The 20072-nt window shown below is 36.5% G+C and overlaps 2 protein-coding genes across 10 annotated transcripts; both read left to right on the top strand.

The window, feature by feature from the left end:
* Positions 1-520: 520 nt before the first annotated feature.
* gramd2b (GRAM domain containing 2B) lies at positions 521-5671 on the top strand. Of its 8 annotated transcripts, none has more exons than XM_081707706.1 (15): positions 572-696; positions 866-885; positions 1602-1721; positions 1969-2056; positions 2241-2310; positions 2482-2585; positions 2674-2769; positions 2856-2927; positions 3122-3199; positions 3307-3421; positions 3586-3663; positions 3760-3838; positions 3955-4059; positions 4185-4266; positions 4924-5671. In XM_081707706.1, the coding sequence occupies exons 1-15, from the start codon at positions 694-696 to the stop codon at positions 4960-4962; spliced, it is 1149 nt and encodes a 382-aa protein (XP_081563832.1). In that variant the 5' UTR covers positions 572-693; the 3' UTR covers positions 4963-5671. The 8 variants fall into 8 exon arrangements, 5 of the variants coding, with proteins under 5 accessions (XP_081563829.1, XP_081563830.1, XP_081563832.1 ...); XM_081707705.1 differs by having other exon boundaries at positions 590-696; positions 863-885; XR_014119917.1 differs by lacking the exon at positions 866-885 and having other exon boundaries at positions 521-696; positions 3969-4059.
* Positions 5672-7690: 2019 nt separating this feature from the next.
* slc12a2l (solute carrier family 12 member 2-like) lies at positions 7691-20038 on the top strand. 2 transcript variants are annotated; one of them, XM_026999709.3, is made up of 26 exons: positions 7692-8378; positions 9505-9627; positions 9941-10016; positions 10120-10215; positions 10369-10508; positions 10646-10756; positions 11046-11154; positions 11384-11511; positions 12851-12935; positions 13051-13202; positions 13754-13861; positions 14099-14222; positions 14314-14415; positions 15114-15269; positions 15462-15561; positions 15702-15813; positions 15919-16059; positions 16301-16407; positions 16529-16608; positions 16981-17124; positions 17373-17495; positions 17662-17773; positions 18095-18181; positions 18274-18409; positions 18631-18698; positions 19223-20038. In XM_026999709.3, exons 1-26 carry the CDS (start codon positions 7887-7889, stop codon positions 19356-19358), a joined length of 3348 nt encoding a protein of 1115 aa, XP_026855510.2. In that variant the 5' UTR covers positions 7692-7886; the 3' UTR covers positions 19359-20038. The 2 variants fall into 2 exon arrangements, with proteins under 2 accessions (XP_026855512.2, XP_026855510.2); XM_026999711.3 differs by lacking the exon at positions 14314-14415 and having other exon boundaries at positions 7691-8378.
* The last annotated feature ends 34 nt before the right edge of the window (positions 20039-20072 follow it).

The raw sequence follows: 20072 nt of genomic DNA, 5'->3' as shown, positions 1-20072 counted from the left end.
ACATATTGTAATAACAGCCTTATGTATGAATAAGTAATATATGATTGTATAATGTAATATTTACACACTTAAAAACTATATGTGACAGAAGAATTCTAAAAACATATTCAAACTGAGCTTAAAATATACTATAAGGGCCAGCAAATTTGGGAAGCAAAAAAAAAAAGAGCTCAAATTGTTTTGCCCAGTGTAGTAGTATATAATAATAATAATAATAATAATAATAATAATAATAATAATAACTTTGTTCCCTTATTTCTTAGTAATATTAGATGGCAATTAATATGGCATAATGTGTCTTCAAATCAAATGTAATAACTGTATAAAGACTTACAGGGGAATTGTACATGTACAGTATCGTTGAGATTTAAATTCTGAGAATTGTATAAGTATAATGTTTACCCACAATAGCCACTCCAGTTTTTGTAGGTTTTTTTTTCAGTATTTACAAATCTAGAAGAGTCACAAATCACTTATTAACTAATGGTTTCTGGGTCAGAGACCTCCTCTCTGACTAAGATCCAAAAACAGAAATGAATTTTGTCAAACTACTTTATCGAGGGAGAAGAGTCATACCACAATTTCGATGGAGAATCCTTTAACCTGCGATGACTCTGTCCTCAAAAACTGCTTCAATTCAGACAGACCAACGTGTTCTGTTTCACCTAGTCAACAGACTGTGCTAGAACCACCATGGTGAGTCCATGTGCACTCTTTTATTTCCTTACATCCTGTTACATTTGATGTTGCTAACCAGTTTCACAGGACAAAACTAGTGTAAAATGAAAGAGTGAGCCCATATGGGTAAAAAATGCTAGGATACACATTTTCATTGTGCTGTATAAATGATCTTATCTCTCAGCAGATAGCATGCAAAGAGTTCAGGTAGGGCTGCCCACACCATGCTATTTACTTCATGAACACTGAGGGGACTTTGTCTTATGTCTGTAAGCAAACACAAACGTTCATTTCTTTAAAGCAAAACAAACTGGAGGTTAAAGTACAATTTTGATTCAAAGTGACAATAACAGTACAGTCTAGTATTATGTTTAAAGTGTATCATGATAATAAACGATCGACCTTTTGTTGTTGTTTTTTTTCATTTTGTTCATTTTTTGTAGCTTAACATCAGCTAATGATAACTGATTTTCTGGAAATTCAACATTATCTTGTACTATTCAAAATTCTCCTTATAAGAATATATATATAGTTCAGTAACCAGTTCACTGGAAATAGGCTATCTACACTGATGCAACCCCAGTGAAAACTACACACAAGGTAGCCTACTTGATTTATGAGGTTACTTCAGTATGTCTTACTTGGAAGGATATACTTGTAAACAACTGACAATATTAAGACTCCACTGGGCAGGATAACTAATAGAGAGACATCAGTAACACATCCAATGAACACCAGCCTCTTTCAGTGATGCTTCAGTGATGCTTCAGTTATGCTTCAGTGATGCCAGTCATGCTATTTTATTGTTTGAAACCTAGATTTACCCACCAAATCACTTAAATGAAAATGCTTCACTTATGAATTTCACTTTTATTTAATAACCCTTTAGATATGAGGCTCACTTTTATTTAATAACCCTTTAGCCATGAGGCTGAAAATGGGGGAGAGGAGAGGTCAAGAAAAACGACACAGTCAGATGCACCCTTGGCAATGGACACTGAATCAGACATTTTGGGAAGAAGAAGAAAACCTACACTAATTAGGTAAAAGCCATTTGATTATATATTTCAAATGAGAAAAATGGTCAGATATTATATGCTCATTGTTGTAATAAAGATTAATTCCTCCCTCTCTCTCTCTCTCTCTCTCTCTCTCTCTCTCTCTCTCTCTCTCGCTCTCTCGATACATATATATATATATATATATATATATATATATATATATATATATATATATATATATATATATATATATATATACCTAGATCTGTGCTCTGTTCATCTTTTTCAGGTCCAGAACATTTGACCCTTCAATATTGTCACAACTACAAAGTGATACTGAGTCAAAGATTGAAAGAAAGAAGCTTCGGTCATGTCAGGTTAGAGACTTTTTGTTACACACAGATTTGGCCACCCTTATTCTTAGCTGTCGAAATCAACTTGAAATGATGGCGTTTTTTAACATGCCGCTGATACTCTTGCTTATACATTAAATGATAGATTTGATAATCTGTTTTGTTGAATGGAAAGGATCAAATCAGTTATTCTTACATAATTTTTCAGTTTCTCCGGACAAACAACCAGTATCACAAAGTTTTTAAAGACATCAATGAGAATGAGCAGTTGAAACAGAGTAAGTATACCTCTTACTGTTAACAATGAACTAATGCCACCCAATAGATCATATCTGTGATTCTATGTTATTCAGTCATTTTCATTATTCATAAATGTACTGTATAAAAAGTAATGTAATCTTGTAATCTAATGTAGTCTTGTTGTTTGTTTGTTTGTCCTTTATCAATAGGTTACACCTGTGCATTGCAGAAAGATATTCTGTACCAAGGAAGACTTTTTGTGTCTGATAACTGGATCTGTTTCCATTCCAAAGTTTTTGGCAAAGACACTAAGGTATACAAATGTCCTTCACAGATAAGTACCAATAGTTTAATAATAATGTTTTTCAGGATGTCATTTATCTCAATTATTTTAATTTCAGATTGTTATTCCAGTTACATCTGTAAAAGTTATACAGAAAACAAAAACTGCCATTTTAGTGCCCAATGCACTGGTTATCACCACAGCACAAGAGAAGGTAAAATTGCTTTCACTTCATTACTGAACATGAAGTCATGAAGTGAGCAATTCTTTTTCCTAATTGAGATTTTAATGACTTTCCAGTATGTCTTTGTATCACTCCTGTCCCGAGATACCACATACAAGGTTTTGATGTCAGTATGCTTTCATCTGGAAGTGAGTACCTGACAGTGCATCCGATAATAAAGCATTTTCTGTCTCATGATGCAGATGACAGTACTTAATTGTTTCCAGCTTTTGTAGTTTTCACACAGAGATCAGGAACTCTGAGCTTCAGTTCTTTTTCAGTCTCTTGCTTTTAAGTCTTTGAACAGGACAGTTACTAACATCTAGTGCATATCTGGATGCAGGACAAGTGTCTGGGAAACAGTTCTATTCCCACTTCAGCACACAGGAACTACAGAGTAATTCCTTCAGCACTTCCCTTGGTAAACATGGGACTTTTTCCCATTTTCAAAATTACTTTTCTGACTTTTCACTCTATAATTGTTCAGTCCAGTATCCCATGAATTGTCTTGTCTTTTTGACCTGACAGGACTTTACAGCAGACCTATCCAATTTGGATGGTCCAGTGAGTCATAGACGACAAGTAATTGGGGACAGTAGTAGTTCAGACTCTCCAGATTTGCCAGAGTATGAGAAACTCTCAGGTTTGTTTTTTAATCAGGTCTCTCGTGGAATTTAATTCCTTGAAAAAATGGAAACAAATAAGACCTTATAAATTAATATTAGTGAAATAATTATAATTTTAAAATGTTTACTAGTGAATCATCTATCAAACAAATCCAATGATACTTTTCACATTGTCATGCAGAGTACCCAAAACATTCTCAAGTGTTTAAAAATGTGGTTAAACAAGACAGTGTATCAGTCACTTACCCACAGCAAGCAAGTGAGCCAAACAACAATCTTCAATACAACAATTTGCAATGGAATATTAGAGCAAATCAGTGATTTATTGAGTAATTTCTCTTTTTTCATCCTTAAGAACATGAACAATGTGCATATGATGTAAAAGCAATGAGGCAATATTCATTTAACGGTCTTCTGATGGTCTACCTAATTTTGTAAGTCATCCATTTAGTAGTTAATACTTCTTAATTTTCTTCTTCAGAAAAAGGATATTAAAGCCTTATAGAATAAAGAAGATAGTTCATTATATTGTTTTGGTGTGCTCATGCAGAGTCTTCATTTTAGTCTTGTCTTCATGCTACATGGCTCTCAAGATAATATCTCTGGAACAAAGACTGACTTCTCTAAGATCTATGACGGAGCTTTCTCTCAGTGGGTAAGGTCATTGCATGCCAAGATCTAGTTCTGATATTATTCTGAAAGATTTCAGTAGCTGACCTCTTTTTCTTATAACAAAAAGTTTAATTTATTGTTAAATTTGACTTGAATATTCAATTTCAGAGATGACCATCACAGCTTACATCCTGAGGACAATGCTGAGATCTATTCTGTTCTATCCATGAATCTTGTGAAATTAGAAAAGGTGCCAACTTGAAAACCCCATTCTTGTATTAATATATATTTTTTTATTTGAAAAATTTCCTATCTGTACCAAATTCACTAAGTCAGTTCATTAAAACAGTTTCATTAATCAAACATTTATTGTAACTGAGCCATCTCTTTGGACCTACTGATTATAATTTAGTTTGCTTCTTAAGGAACTGGCCACAGAATGTCAGCCCACATGATATAAAACCACTACTTTATTTCTTAGGTCTGACATTGGAAATAAACTGTGGAATTAAGACTGAAATGCAGTTAAGACTGACTCAAAGATCGCAATAGATCAATCACAGTGTCTTTTAAATTATGAACTGAATGTAAATAGAACATTATACTCCACACATGATTCAGTCTAATCCTAAAATGAGGGAAACCTTTTGATTAATTATAAGCAATTAAAATGTCACACTTACTGAACTTCTGCCAAAGCTTTTGCTATGGATTAATTTACTTTTCTATGGGTAAGGGCTATTAAAAACATTTTTAAAATCATGCCTATGTTTACAATTAGATTGAAATTGATTCCTGGAAAAACAAGGTTGGTTCATTTCATCATAACAAACTGTTGGGGAAGATAATGTAAGTCTAGAAACACTGCAGCCTTTGTTGAGATATGTGATCTTTCTTTGCTCTCCAGATTCAAAGAAACCTACAGAGACTACTGAAGAAAACCTAACAAGGTTCAAACAGACATTCACAATGGTTACAGTGAATCCAGGTCTTGCAGTTCATTGGCTAAGATGTGAAAATATGATTATAAGGCTAAGACATGGATACGAAATATTGTGCAAAACTCTCATTTGTCTGAGAAAACGGAGTGGCTGGTGTTAGATCCATTATGCAAATACTAGAGGTTGGTTACTGAGAGCCTGATTAATTATTGACTTCAGTAATGAAGCAATCTTGAAATAAAGATTCATGCTGTTTATGTTTTTTTTGCTGCTAGAGTCAGGAATGTGTACAATTTGCATCTGAAATATTTTGGCTAGCACATGAGTTCTATCTAAGCATAATCAAATGATGTGAAATTTTATTGAGTCTCACACTGAGATTCAGTCTATGAATGAAGTTGTATAGACTCTTAATCTTGTTAGACTTGCATTTATTTCTAATCAAAAAGGCGTTCTGTATGGCAGTCATAGTATAACAGTCAGTGATTCATTTATGATTCTTCAGGATTCACTTTTTGGATATGTACCTTCAGTAAAAAAAAAAAAGGAAAAAAATAAAGTCAGTGCATGTGATATTTTCTGAATGTGTTTGAGATGGCTTCAGTAGTGCTTCAATAGAGTCTGACTCTGCTCTGGAATATTTAGAATGCTTTTCTATGTAGGTGGTATGTGAATGCAAGCACAGCCAATAATAAAGCATTTTTTCCCTCGTGACACAGATTACATAATGCTTATTTGTTTCCAAAACGGTGCTTGTAGTTTTCACAGAGATCAAACATTCTGAGCGTCAGTTAGGTTTGAAATTTGAGCGATATCTTTGGAATACATGTCCTCCAACCCTATTCTTTTCCAGGTTAAAGAAATCGGACTCCATTACTACTGCTACTACTACTACTGCTAACAACAACAAGAGCATCAACAACAACAATAATAAAAACAATGCAGGTTTATGTCAAGATTTACATCAACATTCAGGTGTATTTGAAAGGTTTACTCTAAATGCAAGAACATTTATTAAAGGGTTATTGTTTTATGGTTCTTAAACCATATTTTAACTCAGAGTTTTGGTTAGTGATGGTTGTGGTTGATTACAAAATCACTGATGTAATATCACAGATCAAAATATGTGAACAAAAATGTTACAGTCGGATATAGACATATTGGTTCAGCAAACTGTTGGATTATGTGACGGAGACTGTCACTGAGGAAGATTAAATGGGTGCTCTAGCTGGAAAGAGATCATGTTTTCCTCCCGTCAGACCTGGGTTTGAGTCCTGGGTAGGGTGTCTTCCTTCAGCCTTTGTTACACATGATGTCATAATGTCAGAAGTGGGCTGGCAGCGAGGCCATCGTGAGAGTGCCCCAGGTTAATGAACACACCTCTGGGGATGGTGTGAGGACCCCTAATGAGGGGCATGGGTGTGTAGCTCTGATGGAAAGGGCAGTTGTGTGTGGTGGGACATGTGGACAGTGTCATGCACAAGGGACACTCCCTGGAGGTGAAGGCAGTGTGATGGGGACTGTCAACCTCTGAAGGGGAGGATGATGTGATGGAGACTATCACTTAGGAAGGTTGAATGGGTGCTCTGGCTGCTATGGCAGGGAGCTGGCTCTTTGCTCAGTCCTGGGTAGGGTGGCTGCCTTCAGCCTTTGCTACAGATTATCCAAATGCTCAAAAATGATTTTTAAAAATCTTGTTGAATCTATTTGTACAGTCACTAAAGCTCTTTTCCACTTTATGGTTGTTGTTTTTTGTTTGTTTCTTTCTTTCTTTTGCTTGGGTTTTTTTGCTTGTTTTTTTGCTTTTTCTTTTTTTTTCCCTAATGGTTTTGCTGAATCTGTCACTCAATGAGGCCACCAACTGTGATGTCAGATAGATAGATAGATAGATAGATAGATAGATAGATAGATAGATAGATAGATAGATAGATAGATAGATAGATAGATAGATAGATAGATAGATAGATAGATAGATAGATAGATAGATAGATAGATAGATAGATAGATAACAAAAGAGCTTTATTGATTCAGAAATAATTGCAGAAATAATTAGTTCCTTTGACAGGAACAAATACAATTTTCATCACATCTCTTCCATATTCCAGCACACAAGGAACGTATATCCAAAGAAACCTAATAAGTAATGCATCATCTTCTCATACACTCGCGTGAACAAGGAATGAACAAAAGTTCGACACACAAAAATATTATAATGTCATAATCTTCTCGTGGTTGATATTGCTTTCAGGTTCTCATTCGAAATAGCTGAAGAGTGAAAGGGTGCGTTGTGCTCTATGGTAATGTGGATGCGCGTCATTCTCACTCTGTACAGAAAACAATTGTTTTCCTTCGGCTTGAAATGAACAATCGTGTGTGAACTCGAGAGGTTTAATGGATTCATGGTTTTATTCAGATCATAAAAATACAATCTAAAAAAGTGTTAAGCTGTTTATAATACCCTCAAATGAAAGGAATCATGTCACATGAGAACAGTGGCTAAAATATCACAGCTTGTAAGCCGAATTTATTAGATGTGATTAAAATGGAAAGTAATTACTTATTTGACATATAATTCATTAATTAATTTAGAATCAATATCCTATATTGATTTTAAAGAATGCCACCTATCTCCAGAGACTGGTAGTCTTGACCGATTTATAATTGGACGCTTGACGCAATTTGGACCCTCCTTTCAATAACAGTCAATTGGACAGTCACGAGTTTATGAGCTACGTCGGTCCTGCACGCTGGGGGTGCTCAGACAATGTACTTACAAATTACTTGGTTCATGTGGAGCCTATTTTAAGGCTTGACAGCTGGGATGTGCACACGGGCAAGAACTCCCGGTCAAACCCAATTTAGCTTTTCAGCAGAGCGCATGGTAGGATTTGTTGCTACTGCTTACTAATTATTCTGCTGGTATTTCATCATGTCAGATCCATCCTCATCACCTCCAGCTGGACAGAAACCTGCTCTAAAGTCCACTGTACCACCACAGAGCAGGTTTCAAGTGGACCCGGTTGCGGAGGCTGCGGCCGCGGCGAGCGGGGCTGCGAAAACCCCTCCAGCAACGAGGTCCTCCCGCGCAGGAAGTAGGGCGTCCGAGGGAACGACTGCCGGCGAGGAGGCAAAAGGTCGCTTTCGAGTGGTAAACTTTTTGGACCCCTCAGGCGCTCCTGCAGATGCGTCTGACTTTGCTTTCAATGGGGACACGGTGAGGAGCGAGGCCAGTCTGCATTCTTCCACAGGAGGTCTCAGCCATTTTTCTGACACCCATAGCAGTACCTATTATTTGCGAACTTTCGGCCATAATACCATCGATGCAGTCCCAAACATTGATTTCTACCGGCAAACGGAGGCGCCTCTTGGGGAGAAACTTATTCGGCCATCACTGTCTGAACTTCATGATGAACTTGACAAAGTAAGTTGCCCACTGAGTTTAGGTTAACTTTTAATTTATTGTTTTATTAATTACTATAATCTTTGACGTTGGCTAGTTTCCAATTAATGACTGAAAATGATATGGTGCTTGCACTTTATGTTCTAAAAACTATGTTTTCTATTCATTGATTATTAACATGATTTCATAATATCTGTTGCATTAATAAGACTAAATAAATATTCTATACCCCAAGGTACATGTCTGTTCTCACTTGAATGGGCCATGTGATGTCAGAGACCTTACCCACACGCTTGTCTTTAGACAATGGTCTTTTTTACAAATCCCACTCCCTGCGGCACCATGGACGCTGGGTCGGAACACGTTAGCCCATAACAATAACCCTATGTTTGACCGCATGCCTCTCTCAATGGCCTAGTGTGCCCTTGCTGTGCACAGAGCTCTGCTTTCCTGGGGAGACACTTTGATTTGCTTTGGGAGGGGGCATGTGCTGAGTCACATGAGCTCTGATATGATGTGATAGTTATTTGGACAGGATCCAAATAACTGATGATGCATATTATGCATGATACATATATATTTTTTAGTGTGGCATGCAAAGATTAGATCACGTAAATACAGTGAGGTCTAAGAGATGTATATTACTTTATTAGAATTTTCTGGCTATAGAAATGCATAAATATTTTGGACATATGACCAAATATAAAGGTATTGTTATTGCATTTAGGGTACATAATTTGCTGAACAACATGTTTGTTTCTTTTATTCTTTAATAAATGGGTGCTATTTCACAAATAGGCTATAAAAATGCATAATTTGCATATGCATATTATTTCAGCCTTATATTCACATTTATTAAACAGTAGCTGATCTTATGCAAATAACATTTGTCTTTTAAGGTATTTCATATTTTGTGAAATAGCATATTTCTATTTGCTCTTACGTGTGTCTTAGTTTAAATGGAGTATGCTTTAAATGTGTGTTCTTAATGTGTGTTGTGTGACCTAAAATGTCAAAAAATTATGTTTTATATAACTTCAGGGTAGTCTCAAAATGTTTTTGGATGCTCTAATTTATTTTCTTCAGAAGTATATACAGATTAACAATTTTATTGGTGCCTGAAGTTGCCTTGCATGACCACCCGCAGGAACCTTTTGAAGATGGCTTCACAAATGGAGAAGAGCCAGCTGGTGCAGAAGAGATTGCACCTAAGGTTGTGTCCGATTCAAAAGGGGGAACTGTGAAGTTTGGCTGGATAAAGGGTGTCCTGGTTAGTACACCCTGTAATGAGTTCAGTAATGAGGTTTCCCTAGATGCATTTTTTCAGGGCACAGTTAACAGAGGAATATTTTATACAGATCTGTGATTTTCCTCCTACATCGTATTCTTGCAACTTCTATTTGCGTACGAAGCATGGATCCTAGAACAGTTTTCATTATGTTCATCAGTGTCCGTACCACTGAGAAATAAGTAGTGAATCACAACTAATGAATGAAGACGGTTAAACAAATGCATACATATTCTCTCATTTTGTTTGCATTAAACAGCCATGTGGATTAAATTATTTTCTGTAATCTCTACAGGTACGATGTATGTTGAACATCTGGGGAGTAATGCTCTTCATTCGTATGTCATGGATTGTTGGGCAAGCAGGCATTGGTAATATTAAGAGACTGAACCTGTTGTGTACTAAGTACTAGTAAAATTATTTGCTGAGCTACACAACTCATTTATTGCTAAAATGTTCTTGCTTCTTCTCCAGCACTGTCCTGTGGTATCATTCTAATAGCTGTTATAGTGACTACTATCACTGGTCTGTCCACATCAGCCATAGCCACTAATGGCTTTGTGCGAGGAGGTGAGAACAATTTTGACCCAGACATACTAGAAAATCTGAGACATATGTCGATGGTATTAAATATCTATATAGTCAGTAAATGATTATGCATTTGAATATGCTTGTATAAAATGGGATATCTGGAGATGGTCCAATAAATGATTGTCTCATCAGGCGGGGCATATTACCTGATATCTAGGAGCCTGGGTCCAGAGTTTGGCGGCTCTATCGGCCTTATTTTTGCCTTTGCTAATGCTGTCGCTGTCGCCATGTACGTCGTGGGTTTTGCTGAAACTGTGGTAGAGCTTCTTGATGTGAGTATATGCAACTCATTCCTTGTGATGGATGGGTGGAGTAGTTGGTAATTGACTGAATAGATTAATTTGGACACAGGTGTGTGCCCTGTCTTTTTGTTGCACATTTGCCAGTGTTGATCTTCCATGTTTGGCAGAGCATAGATGCTCTCATGACGGATGAAATTAATGACATTCGGATAATTGGTACCCTCACCATCATCTTGCTCCTTGGTATATCTGTGGCAGGAATGGAGTGGGAGGCAAAGGTACTGATAAACTATACCTTACACTTTTTTTTAACATGTCTCGTTAGCTACCATTGAAACAAGATTGTATCGATGGTATTTCATTCTGGCAGGACAATTCACTGTTCATTTGTCCATATGACCATAGTTATATGATCATAGCTCCTTGTTTATATATAACATCTAGAGCTGAAATAAAAGAGCACTGAACAAATGAACAAATGAACAAATGTAATGAAACTTAATAATATTGAATATTGATGCAAGACTGAAGTATATAGTCAAGGCTAAACTGATGGCTTTTGAACAGGCTCAGATCGTCTTGTTGATCATTCTGGTGGCAGCAATCTTTAACTACACCATTGGATCATTCATCCCAATGAAATCAAAGGAACCCAAAGGATTCTTTGGTTATAATGGTCTGGACTATTTAATTTGTTATATTTGTACTTCAAAGCAAATGCGTGTTAGACACCAAAAGAAAATGGAATTCTTAAATTTATGATTTTCTTTAATTACTTTTTAAAAGTAGAAAGCACTTACATACTCTGTAGTGATTCTGAAATCCCAAATTAATAATATAAAAAAAGCTGTATTCCTTATTTATTTATTTATTTATTTATTTATTTATTTATTTATTTATTACAGCTGCGATAATGATGGAGAACATGGGACCAGACTTTAGGGATGAGGAGACATTTTTCTCTGTTTTTGCTATCTTTTTCCCAGCTGCAACAGGCATTTTAGCGGGAGCCAATATTTCAGGAGATCTATCAGTAAGTTGAGGCATCCTTTCAATTATAAATGATCTTGAAACACTACTTTACTTATATTAATAATTGTTTTTCATGTGTATTTGAGTTCTTTTCAGCTGCTGTGATAAAATACTTGGAATCACTCACAAGGAAATCAGGAACCTGTCAGCAAAATCCATTACATGCTCTTACATTGAATAAGCTACATATTTCTGCATGTGAACATCCCTGTAGTTGGTGACGAAAAGTCAAAATGTCAGGCAAAAACTTATATAGTTTCTTTCGTCTTCAAAAGGACCAACTCTCAGTAGACTATGTTGGATCTCAATGCAATGGGCACAAAGATGTCTGTGAAAACATCAGTCAGTTACACTGATCAAAAATGGAGTAACACAGCAGGAAAAATATATCATTTTAGATTTCACAAGGCATACACAAGGATACCTGGAGATGGTCCAATGAATGATGGTCTCATGATATGAAAAAAGTTTTCATATTATGATGTGAATTTTCAAAGGGTTAGAAGGGGGTTTCTTGTTGGATAATGGAGGGTTGAGAGGGGTAGAGGGGTAGAGTATCAGTTCAACAAAAATTGTTCTTAATCGTTCCATGCTTTAACAGAGATTTTCTAAAACTACACTGATATTACACATTCAGAGTGATCCATTCCAAAAATCCAGTGCTCTGTTGACTGATTTATTGTAACCAGGTAATCACACTGAACCCCGGGTTTGGCAGATTCTTGCATTTCTGTAGACTTTCATAGTGAAGAAGTTAAGAGTTAAGTACTGACATGCTTTGGCTTCTGCCTCTGGGCCATATATTCTTACTTTGGTCAAAGGCTTGTAAATGTAACGTTTGGGAGAAAGATCACATCTGTGAGGTCCCTGCTATCTAACTTTTTACATGTTCCCAGTTTTTTGTCCATTCTCAGTGACAGTTTTTCCAGCACAAAGCAGAGGTTAAACTTAATTCTAGTCCAATTTCTTTCCCCTTCTACCGTTTCACGTTTGTTTCTAAAATGGCAGCTGATTAACTGAAGGCATGTTCTGTGTCCTCAGGGTCAGTTTGATAAGAACAAATAAAAAAAATTATGAAAAACATTTTCAGAAACATGTACATCAAGTAACAGGAGTTTAACTGCTAAAAGCTTCAAATATACCACAGCTAACAAAAAGTAAAGGCCAAAGCAATCTAACATGCAAAGAAGTATAGCATTTTCACATCTACAAAAACATGTATGCCAAAGCATGAGATTTTAGCTCTATGAAATTAATTTATTATTAATGGTATGAGCAATAATTGATTAGATATTGTGCTGTGCAGTGTGGTGTTAACACAGATTTTTATGTCCCTTTAGGATCCACAGTCTGCCATTCCAAAAGGAACCCTCCTTGCTATTCTCATAACTGGGATTGTTTATGTTGCGGTTGCTATCTCTAATGGTACTGAAATGCAAGAGTGTTTGTTTCTATTTTCCATCACTTGATCAATAACAACAATTCAACAATAATTGAAAAAAGTGTTTTAGAGATTAACTTTGTGCATCTCTCTTTGCAGGCTCTTGCATTGTACGGGATGCAACAGGTGATGACAATGACACCATCATAGGCCCTCTGGAGAACTGCACAGATGCCGCCTGCACGCTTGGCTACGACTTCTCTATCTGCAAGGAAGGGGGCTGCAAATATGGGCTGCAAAATGATTTCCAGGTAAAGCAGTTGTAAAGCATGCCCATACCTGTCTTGCACTGTGCAGTTTATTTTTGCCTGTGAGTGATCTCTTAGTGGTTGTGAAATCTATGTTTATTTAGTTAGATAGAATGTACTGGTACTGAACGAGGATTGTTATATTTACTATAAGAGACCTTTCACAGACATTCAGAAATGTCTCTTATGGTAAATATTACAATCCATGTTCAGCACCAGTAAGGTTTCTTAACACTTCTTCTCACTTCTCAAGCACAACTAAACTATGTCCATCATCCCTGGCCTTGCTGTGTGAGATGAGTCATAAAACAGTTAGGCTTGAGGTAATGGCTGTAGCTCCATGCAGACCAGAATGAAGCCACTGATATTCAGTCCTGCCTGTTCACTGTGGTGAAACCAGTCAGGCTTTTTCCTCTGTACAATAGATGCATTAGATTTGTTTCACCTTGTGCCTAATAAAAAATTACATTTTTTTAGATGAGTCAACAGATCATAGTTCTAACCCCAGTACTGTTCATCTTTACCAGTGTTCCTCTTGTAATGTGTTTGGTCAGGTGATGAGCTTGGTGTCTGTATTTGGTCCACTTATCACTGCTGGGATCTTTTCTGCCACACTTTCTTCAGCTCTTGCGTCTCTTGTCAGTGCTCCCAAAGTGTTTCAGGTGAATCCTCCATTCTGCACAATTTCAGAACCAGGGTCAACATTACAGCCTCATGAAACATTGCTTCCAGAAATATACCATCACTCACATGATGTGAGTGTTTTATGTGTAGAACTGTGTTTTCATGCAGTTGCTGTTGCCCATTCAAGAGAAGCTTATTTTAGGATTCATTATTAAAACAGGTATAATTTAAGTAAATTTAGTCAGATCTTCTTAAGAAAACATGTGTCCCTGTAGGCTCTGTGTAAGGACAACATTTACCCTGGCATACGGGTTTTTGCAAAAGGATATGGCAAGAACAATGAGCCGTTGCGTGGCTATGTCCTCACATTTGTCATTGGTCTTGCCTTCATTCTCATAGGTAAGTTTATTCCACTTCTCTAAAAATGTATGTATGGGTTTTTTTGATTGTGTATGGCTTATCTCACCACTTCTTATGACTATTTCCTTAGCTGAGCTAAACATTATTGCTCCCATCATTTCCAACTTTTTCCTGGCCTCTTATGCCTTGATCAATTTCTCTGTCTTCCATGCATCATTGGCTAACTCTCCGGGTGAGTGTAATAAAATTATATAACAGTTTTTAAATTATTAAAGCAAATTATTGTGCAGGATTGTCTTCTTTACCCACAACTCTGGAGCTGTCCTTTAACTGTATAGCACCTTTGGTCTTGAGTTTGACAGACAATGTGGTAAATGTACAGATTGTGTGTACTAGAGTGTGGTCCTTGTAAATTGTTGCTTTTGTTGCAGTGCCATCTTAAGAAGTATTTAATTGGAGTTTTAACTAGGGTTAACATATTTTGGTTTTCAAAAAAAGAGGATGATGTGTGGCAGGGGTGTCATGTATACACAACCTCTTTGCCTTCAGAGCTGACATGGCCAGATAATCTTATTCCTCTCCATTCAGCGGTTCCTTACAAATAAATTAATTAAAAGAAAATGAAAATATATTTTAATTCATAGCATAGAATTGAGGAATAAATGAAAATTAGTTTCCATTAAAATACACTACTTTACTAGACACGTTTCAGTAGTTCTGATATACGCAGGTAGACTTTCCTAAAGATCAATCTGTTTTAAGAGGAATTAAATCCTCTACTGGTTACATATAAATGTAATTTTTATTTTACATACATTTATATGCATGTCTAGATATATCTATCATTTTTTTGTAACTGTGGTGGATTTTAAGATAAAAGAAGCATTTCATCATTTGTGTTTTCTATTACCTTGAACATTAACCAACCAGGTTGGCGTCCAAGTTTTAAATACTACAATAAGTGGGTGTCACTGGCGGGAGCTGTGCTTTGCTGTGTGGTTATGTTTGTGATCAACTGGTGGGCCGCCCTCCTTACCAATGTCATTGTTCTGGCACTCTACATATATGTCAGCTATAAGAAACCAGGTATTGTATATTTCTTGAGTGACCTTTCTGTCTGATCATGCTGTGGATATATAATGTGTCATTACACTGAAGGTGTGAACAAAAGTCATTTACCTGCATTAGAGAACTTTAGCTGGTAACATTTATCTGTATTTTTGCTAAACAAAGTAAAATGGTAAATACTTGGTGAGTAGTACTTTTTGTGCATTGCAGATGTAAACTGGGGCTCATCCACACAAGCTTTGATGTATAATCAGGCCCTGTCACACTGTCTGCATCTCACTGGAGTGGAGGACCATATCAAGAACTTCAGGTGATCTACATTTTCTAAATCAGGCACTAATGGTGGTTGCTTGCTTGCTGTGCCATGATCATTCCAGTACTGACACATCTACAAAAGCTATGCTTTCCAGTAATGACAGTACAGAGTATGCATTTTATTCTTTCCCACAGACCCCAATGCCTTGTAATGATTGGCTACCCAAATGCAAGACCAGCACTACTTCATCTAGTGCATGCTTTCACAAAAAACGTGGGTCTAATGATCTGTGGCCACGTCCGCATGGTAGGCACATTCATGTTCATCACATGAATACTCTTACTGTTCAGATGTAATTACTACATGGATTGTTCTCTACATGCAACATAACTGATTAATGTTTGTCTCAAGGCTTCCAGAAGGCCAAATCATAAGGAGATGATGAGTGACCAGGTGCGATATCAGCGTTGGCTTCTGAAGAAGAGGATCAAAGCTTTTTATACTCCTGTGTTTGCTGAGGACCTCAGACAAGGAGCCCAATACCTATTGCAGGTAAAATACCTGCAATAATGCATAGAGATTTGGTGAAATTAAAAATATTTTTGATAAACGTTATCCCAGTGATGTTCCTGCGGTAAGGGACCTTTCATAGAGTACAATTCTGTGTTTTCTAGCTCTAACACAATTTTGCAACAGACCATTGATAATTATAAACACCCACGCCCTTACCCTCTGTGAACTGTAACACACCACTTCATGATAAGTCTGATTAATGACTTGATTAATTTCAAAGGCTGCTGGTTTGGGACGACTAAAGCCAAACACTTTGGTATTTGGTTTTAAAAACAACTGGCCGGATGGTGATATGAGAGATGTGGAAACATACATTAACACAATTCAGTGAGTATATTTTAATTTTTCCCTCAGTGAGTGTGCTGTTTAGGTAAGATTTAGATTAGATGCTCTAATTATCACAGTACTACATCCCTTAAAATATTACATTTTTCTTTATTTGTTTTAGTGATGCATTTGATCTACAGTATGGTGTGGTTATCATAAGACTGAAGGAGGGTCTAGACATCTCCCATATTCCAGGCCAAGGTAAATCACATGTCTTATTAATCTACACTCAAGTGCTAATTCATTAGAAACCTCACATTATTAGAAACATATGTTGTATACCTTCTGTTCTGTTGTGGAACTCTGTTGCCATGCATAATTTTTGGTAGCAGACCACTCTCCACCAAGCAGTGCTATGGACACATGTAAAAATCCCAGCAACATTGCTGTGTCTGATAAACTTGCACCAGCTCAACACCCACCTCCCATGCCACTCCCTTATCGGTGTTACTGCTGTGTTGGGAATGATCTGGCACTCATAACATTCAGAGCAAATTTTTTACACTTCCAGTGTGATAAAAAATAGTCTGTCAGTGCTTTTAACAAAGCTTTCATTATTCAACTTTCATTCAGATGAATTTCTGTCATCTTATGAGAAGGCACCAGGAATGAAGGAACTTTTGGTGGCTATCAACATTGGAAAAGACACTGATAAAGATTCCTCCAAACCATCTTCTCAGTCCACCAGTTGTCAAAGCAGTCCACTGATTATCAGAGGTCATCTCTCACCACATTTGTAATTTTCTAAAAGTGCAGGAGATATTTAAAAAACTGAGATTGATTGTCATAAAGATTAAATGTCATTGTGAGCATGTAGGGACAGACCTAAAGGGCTTTTGAACACACTTGAGGTTATCCAGGAATTTTCTAACTGACAAAATAGTAATTAAGTGATTGGTTTTATTCCAAAAACAAATGTTTGTTAACAAATTAGACAAATAACATTTTATACTTGTGATGTTCAGATACCAAGAGTACTTCTCCGCAGCTTAGCATTGTAGATGAGAAGTTGCTGGCCGCCAGTCAGCAGTTTAAGAAGAAACAGCGCAAGGGCACTATTGATGTATGGTGGCTGTTTGATGATGGGGGTAGGTTTGAGAATGACCATATACTCCTGATAATACTCTATATTTCAGTATACTATAATGAAAAAATTACGTTCACATTTTAGCTTCAGAATGCCTTAGTCTTAGATATGTATTGTATTGGTCTCCACTTGGGAATGATAAGAGTAACTTTATTATTTTCTTCTAGGGTTGACCTTGCTGATACCATATTTGCTAACCAACAAGAAAAAATGGACAGATTGCAAGATCCGTGTATTTATTGGGGGGAAGATAAACAGGATAGATCATGATCGTAGAGCGTAAGTGTTTAAAATGTCTAGGGTCATTTGGAGCAACGATACTATTGAGCAGTATTCAGAAAAATACTATACAGTAAAAGTGTACAAAGGATTAGAGTATGTAAACATGGTAGCAGATTAACTGACACGGAGCTAATAAAGACACATTGTGTTTTATTACAGAATGGCTACATTATAATGTATCTAATGTAATGAATAGAAAATTATATCCTATTTAACAGTACAAAGAAATATGCAAAGTGGTATTACATGCAATGATGCATAGATTTGTTTAGATCTGTGGAAGGAAATTAATCAGTATTATCCTGCTTCTGATTACAGAATGGCTGCTTTACTGAGCAAGTTTAGAATCGACTTTTCTGACATCAATGTACTTGGAGATATCAATACGAAGCCAAAGAAACATAAGTAAACTTGGAATTATTTATTTATTGATGCAGATGAAACAAATGTACTTCTTGTAGCACTCAGACCGTGGACTATTGTCCCCTTCTTTCCAGTAAAGAAAAATTTGAGGAGATGATTGAGCCATACAGACTAAAAGAGGACGACATGGAGCAAGAGGCTGCCGAGAGGCTGAAAGCTGAAGAGCCATGGAGGATTACTGATAATGAACTGGAACTGTACAAGGCTAAGGTGGGACGAGACAGTAGACAATTTTAGCAAATGCATTTCCTTTTAGCCTTTCTTAAGTGCTGCTGTTTGGCTGTTTGGCACTGCACTAGGTTGGTTTATCATGTGTTTCGAAGGCCTTACAGGTCAGATGGTTTGTATATGTAGGGCAGTAATACCTGTTCCTATGCTTATGTATTAACACTAACAAAGACCATCCCCTTTCCCTCTTCCTTATTTTGCAGACAAACCGTCAAATCAGGCTGAATGAATTGCTGAAGGAACACTCAAGCACAGCAAATCTCATTGTCATGTAAATATTGTTCTTCTGCCATCTACTTCTAAAATGATTTTAATTTGATCTTCCTAATGTCTCAGAACACTACTATGCTCCAATATATTTTGAGATCTCATCTGTGCATCCTGTGCAATAGGATTACAGCTTCTATTACAAATATAGCTTTTAGAAACATGTAGGTTGAACAAATTGTTTCTATTTACTAATAATAGATATTTTTTTTGGCACAGATTGGGCAAGTACATTTATAGATAACTCAGTTGTTACAATTGGTATGAACAGTAGACAGCTGCCCTGTATGGGATAATCAAAACAATCAGGAAAGATGCTGCATGCATTTTCAAATATATTATTAGGGTCAAACTATTCTGATGGCTAGCAACTTACCAGGACCCAGAGGTACACTAATTATATACCATTATTAGTACCTACTGAAGGGATTATCTGGTTTTTTGATAATCATCTGAAAATTGGGGTTATTTCCATCCATATAACGGAAGGATTATTTCATGTGTTTACTTCCCAATTTGTTTTCAAAGGAGTATGCCACTTGCCAGGAAGGGAACTGTGTCTAGCGCCCTCTATATGTGTTGGCTGGAAACATTATCTAAAGATCTTCCACCAGTTCTGCTTGTAAGAGGAAATCATCAGAGTGTCCTAACCTTTTACTCATAAAAGGCATGTAAAGCATTTTGGAAGTACAAGGACAGTACACTGTTACAATCAGTACAGCTGTATAGCATCCTGCATAGTGTTATGTCTTGTGTTGTCAAATCTTTGTTCATTTCTTCAAAAGGAAATGTGAAGCCAGATGTGAAGTCGTACGTTGGTCATTTTGGTGATGTTTTAGGAATTAACTTTTTTCCCTAGCTGATGAGCAGGCCTTCTTGAAATACATGTAGCACTTCGACTTACATGTGAATTTATAAATGCTTCTAGATATTTAGCACACTGATGCAATTTTAAATATATTTCATTATTCCCTCTATCTGGAATGCTTATTGGAATGTAGTCTACATGCATGTAATCTGTTTATTTTAACTGGTTAGGACTGTCAGCCTTTGCCTTCAATGCCTTATCTGTTTACACATTCCTACATTAATGGTGTTTAAACTGTTGCTGTTAGAGTTTGCTGAGAGATCCTCTGGGCTTTATATGCTTGTGTGACGCCATCTGTTCTTATGCTGTCAAATAGATATTATGGGTTTAACAAATGCAAAGTATTAACAGTAAAGTATCAATATGTACCTTTTAACATTCCAGCAAAGAACACTCCTTAAAGTAAGTTGGGTTTGGGATAATACATTTAAACAAACCCTGAAGTGATTAAATAAACAGTTTACACTTTAACAATACTTCTGCCATTTGTGTGATGTTTCCACAGAAATA

The sequence above is a fragment of the Electrophorus electricus genome, chromosome 25, assembly GCF_041902795.1.
Source record: "Electrophorus electricus isolate QZ-2024a chromosome 25, ASM4190279v1, whole genome shotgun sequence".
In the NCBI taxonomy this organism is placed as follows: Eukaryota; Metazoa; Chordata; class Actinopteri; order Gymnotiformes; family Gymnotidae; genus Electrophorus; species Electrophorus electricus.
This window is presented reverse-complemented; position numbering and strand designations above follow the sequence as displayed.

What these genes read in the sequence shown, in the direction of transcription:
- slc12a2l (XM_026999709.3), top strand. Translation starts at nt 7,887, where the DNA reads ATGTCAGATCCATCCTCATCACCTCCAGCTGGACAGAAACCTGCTCTA. An exon ending in ATATTTCAGGAGATCTATCA is followed by an intron (nt 11,512 to 12,850) that starts GTAAGTTGAGGC and finishes ATGTCCCTTTAG; the next exon opens with GATCCACAGTCTGCCATTCC. An exon ending in GTGGCTGTTTGATGATGGGG is followed by an intron (nt 17,496 to 17,661) that starts GTAGGTTTGAGA and finishes ATTTTCTTCTAG; the next exon opens with GGTTGACCTTGCTGATACCA.
- gramd2b (XM_081707703.1), top strand. Translation starts at nt 587, where the DNA reads ATGGAGAATCCTTTAACCTGCGATGACTCTGTCCTCAAAAACTGCTTC. An exon ending in TTCCTTCAGCACTTCCCTTG is followed by an intron (nt 3,200 to 3,306) that starts GTAAACATGGGA and finishes TTGACCTGACAG; the next exon opens with GACTTTACAGCAGACCTATC. An exon ending in AGAGTATGAGAAACTCTCAG is followed by an intron (nt 3,422 to 3,585) that starts GTTTGTTTTTTA and finishes ATTGTCATGCAG; the next exon opens with AGTACCCAAAACATTCTCAA.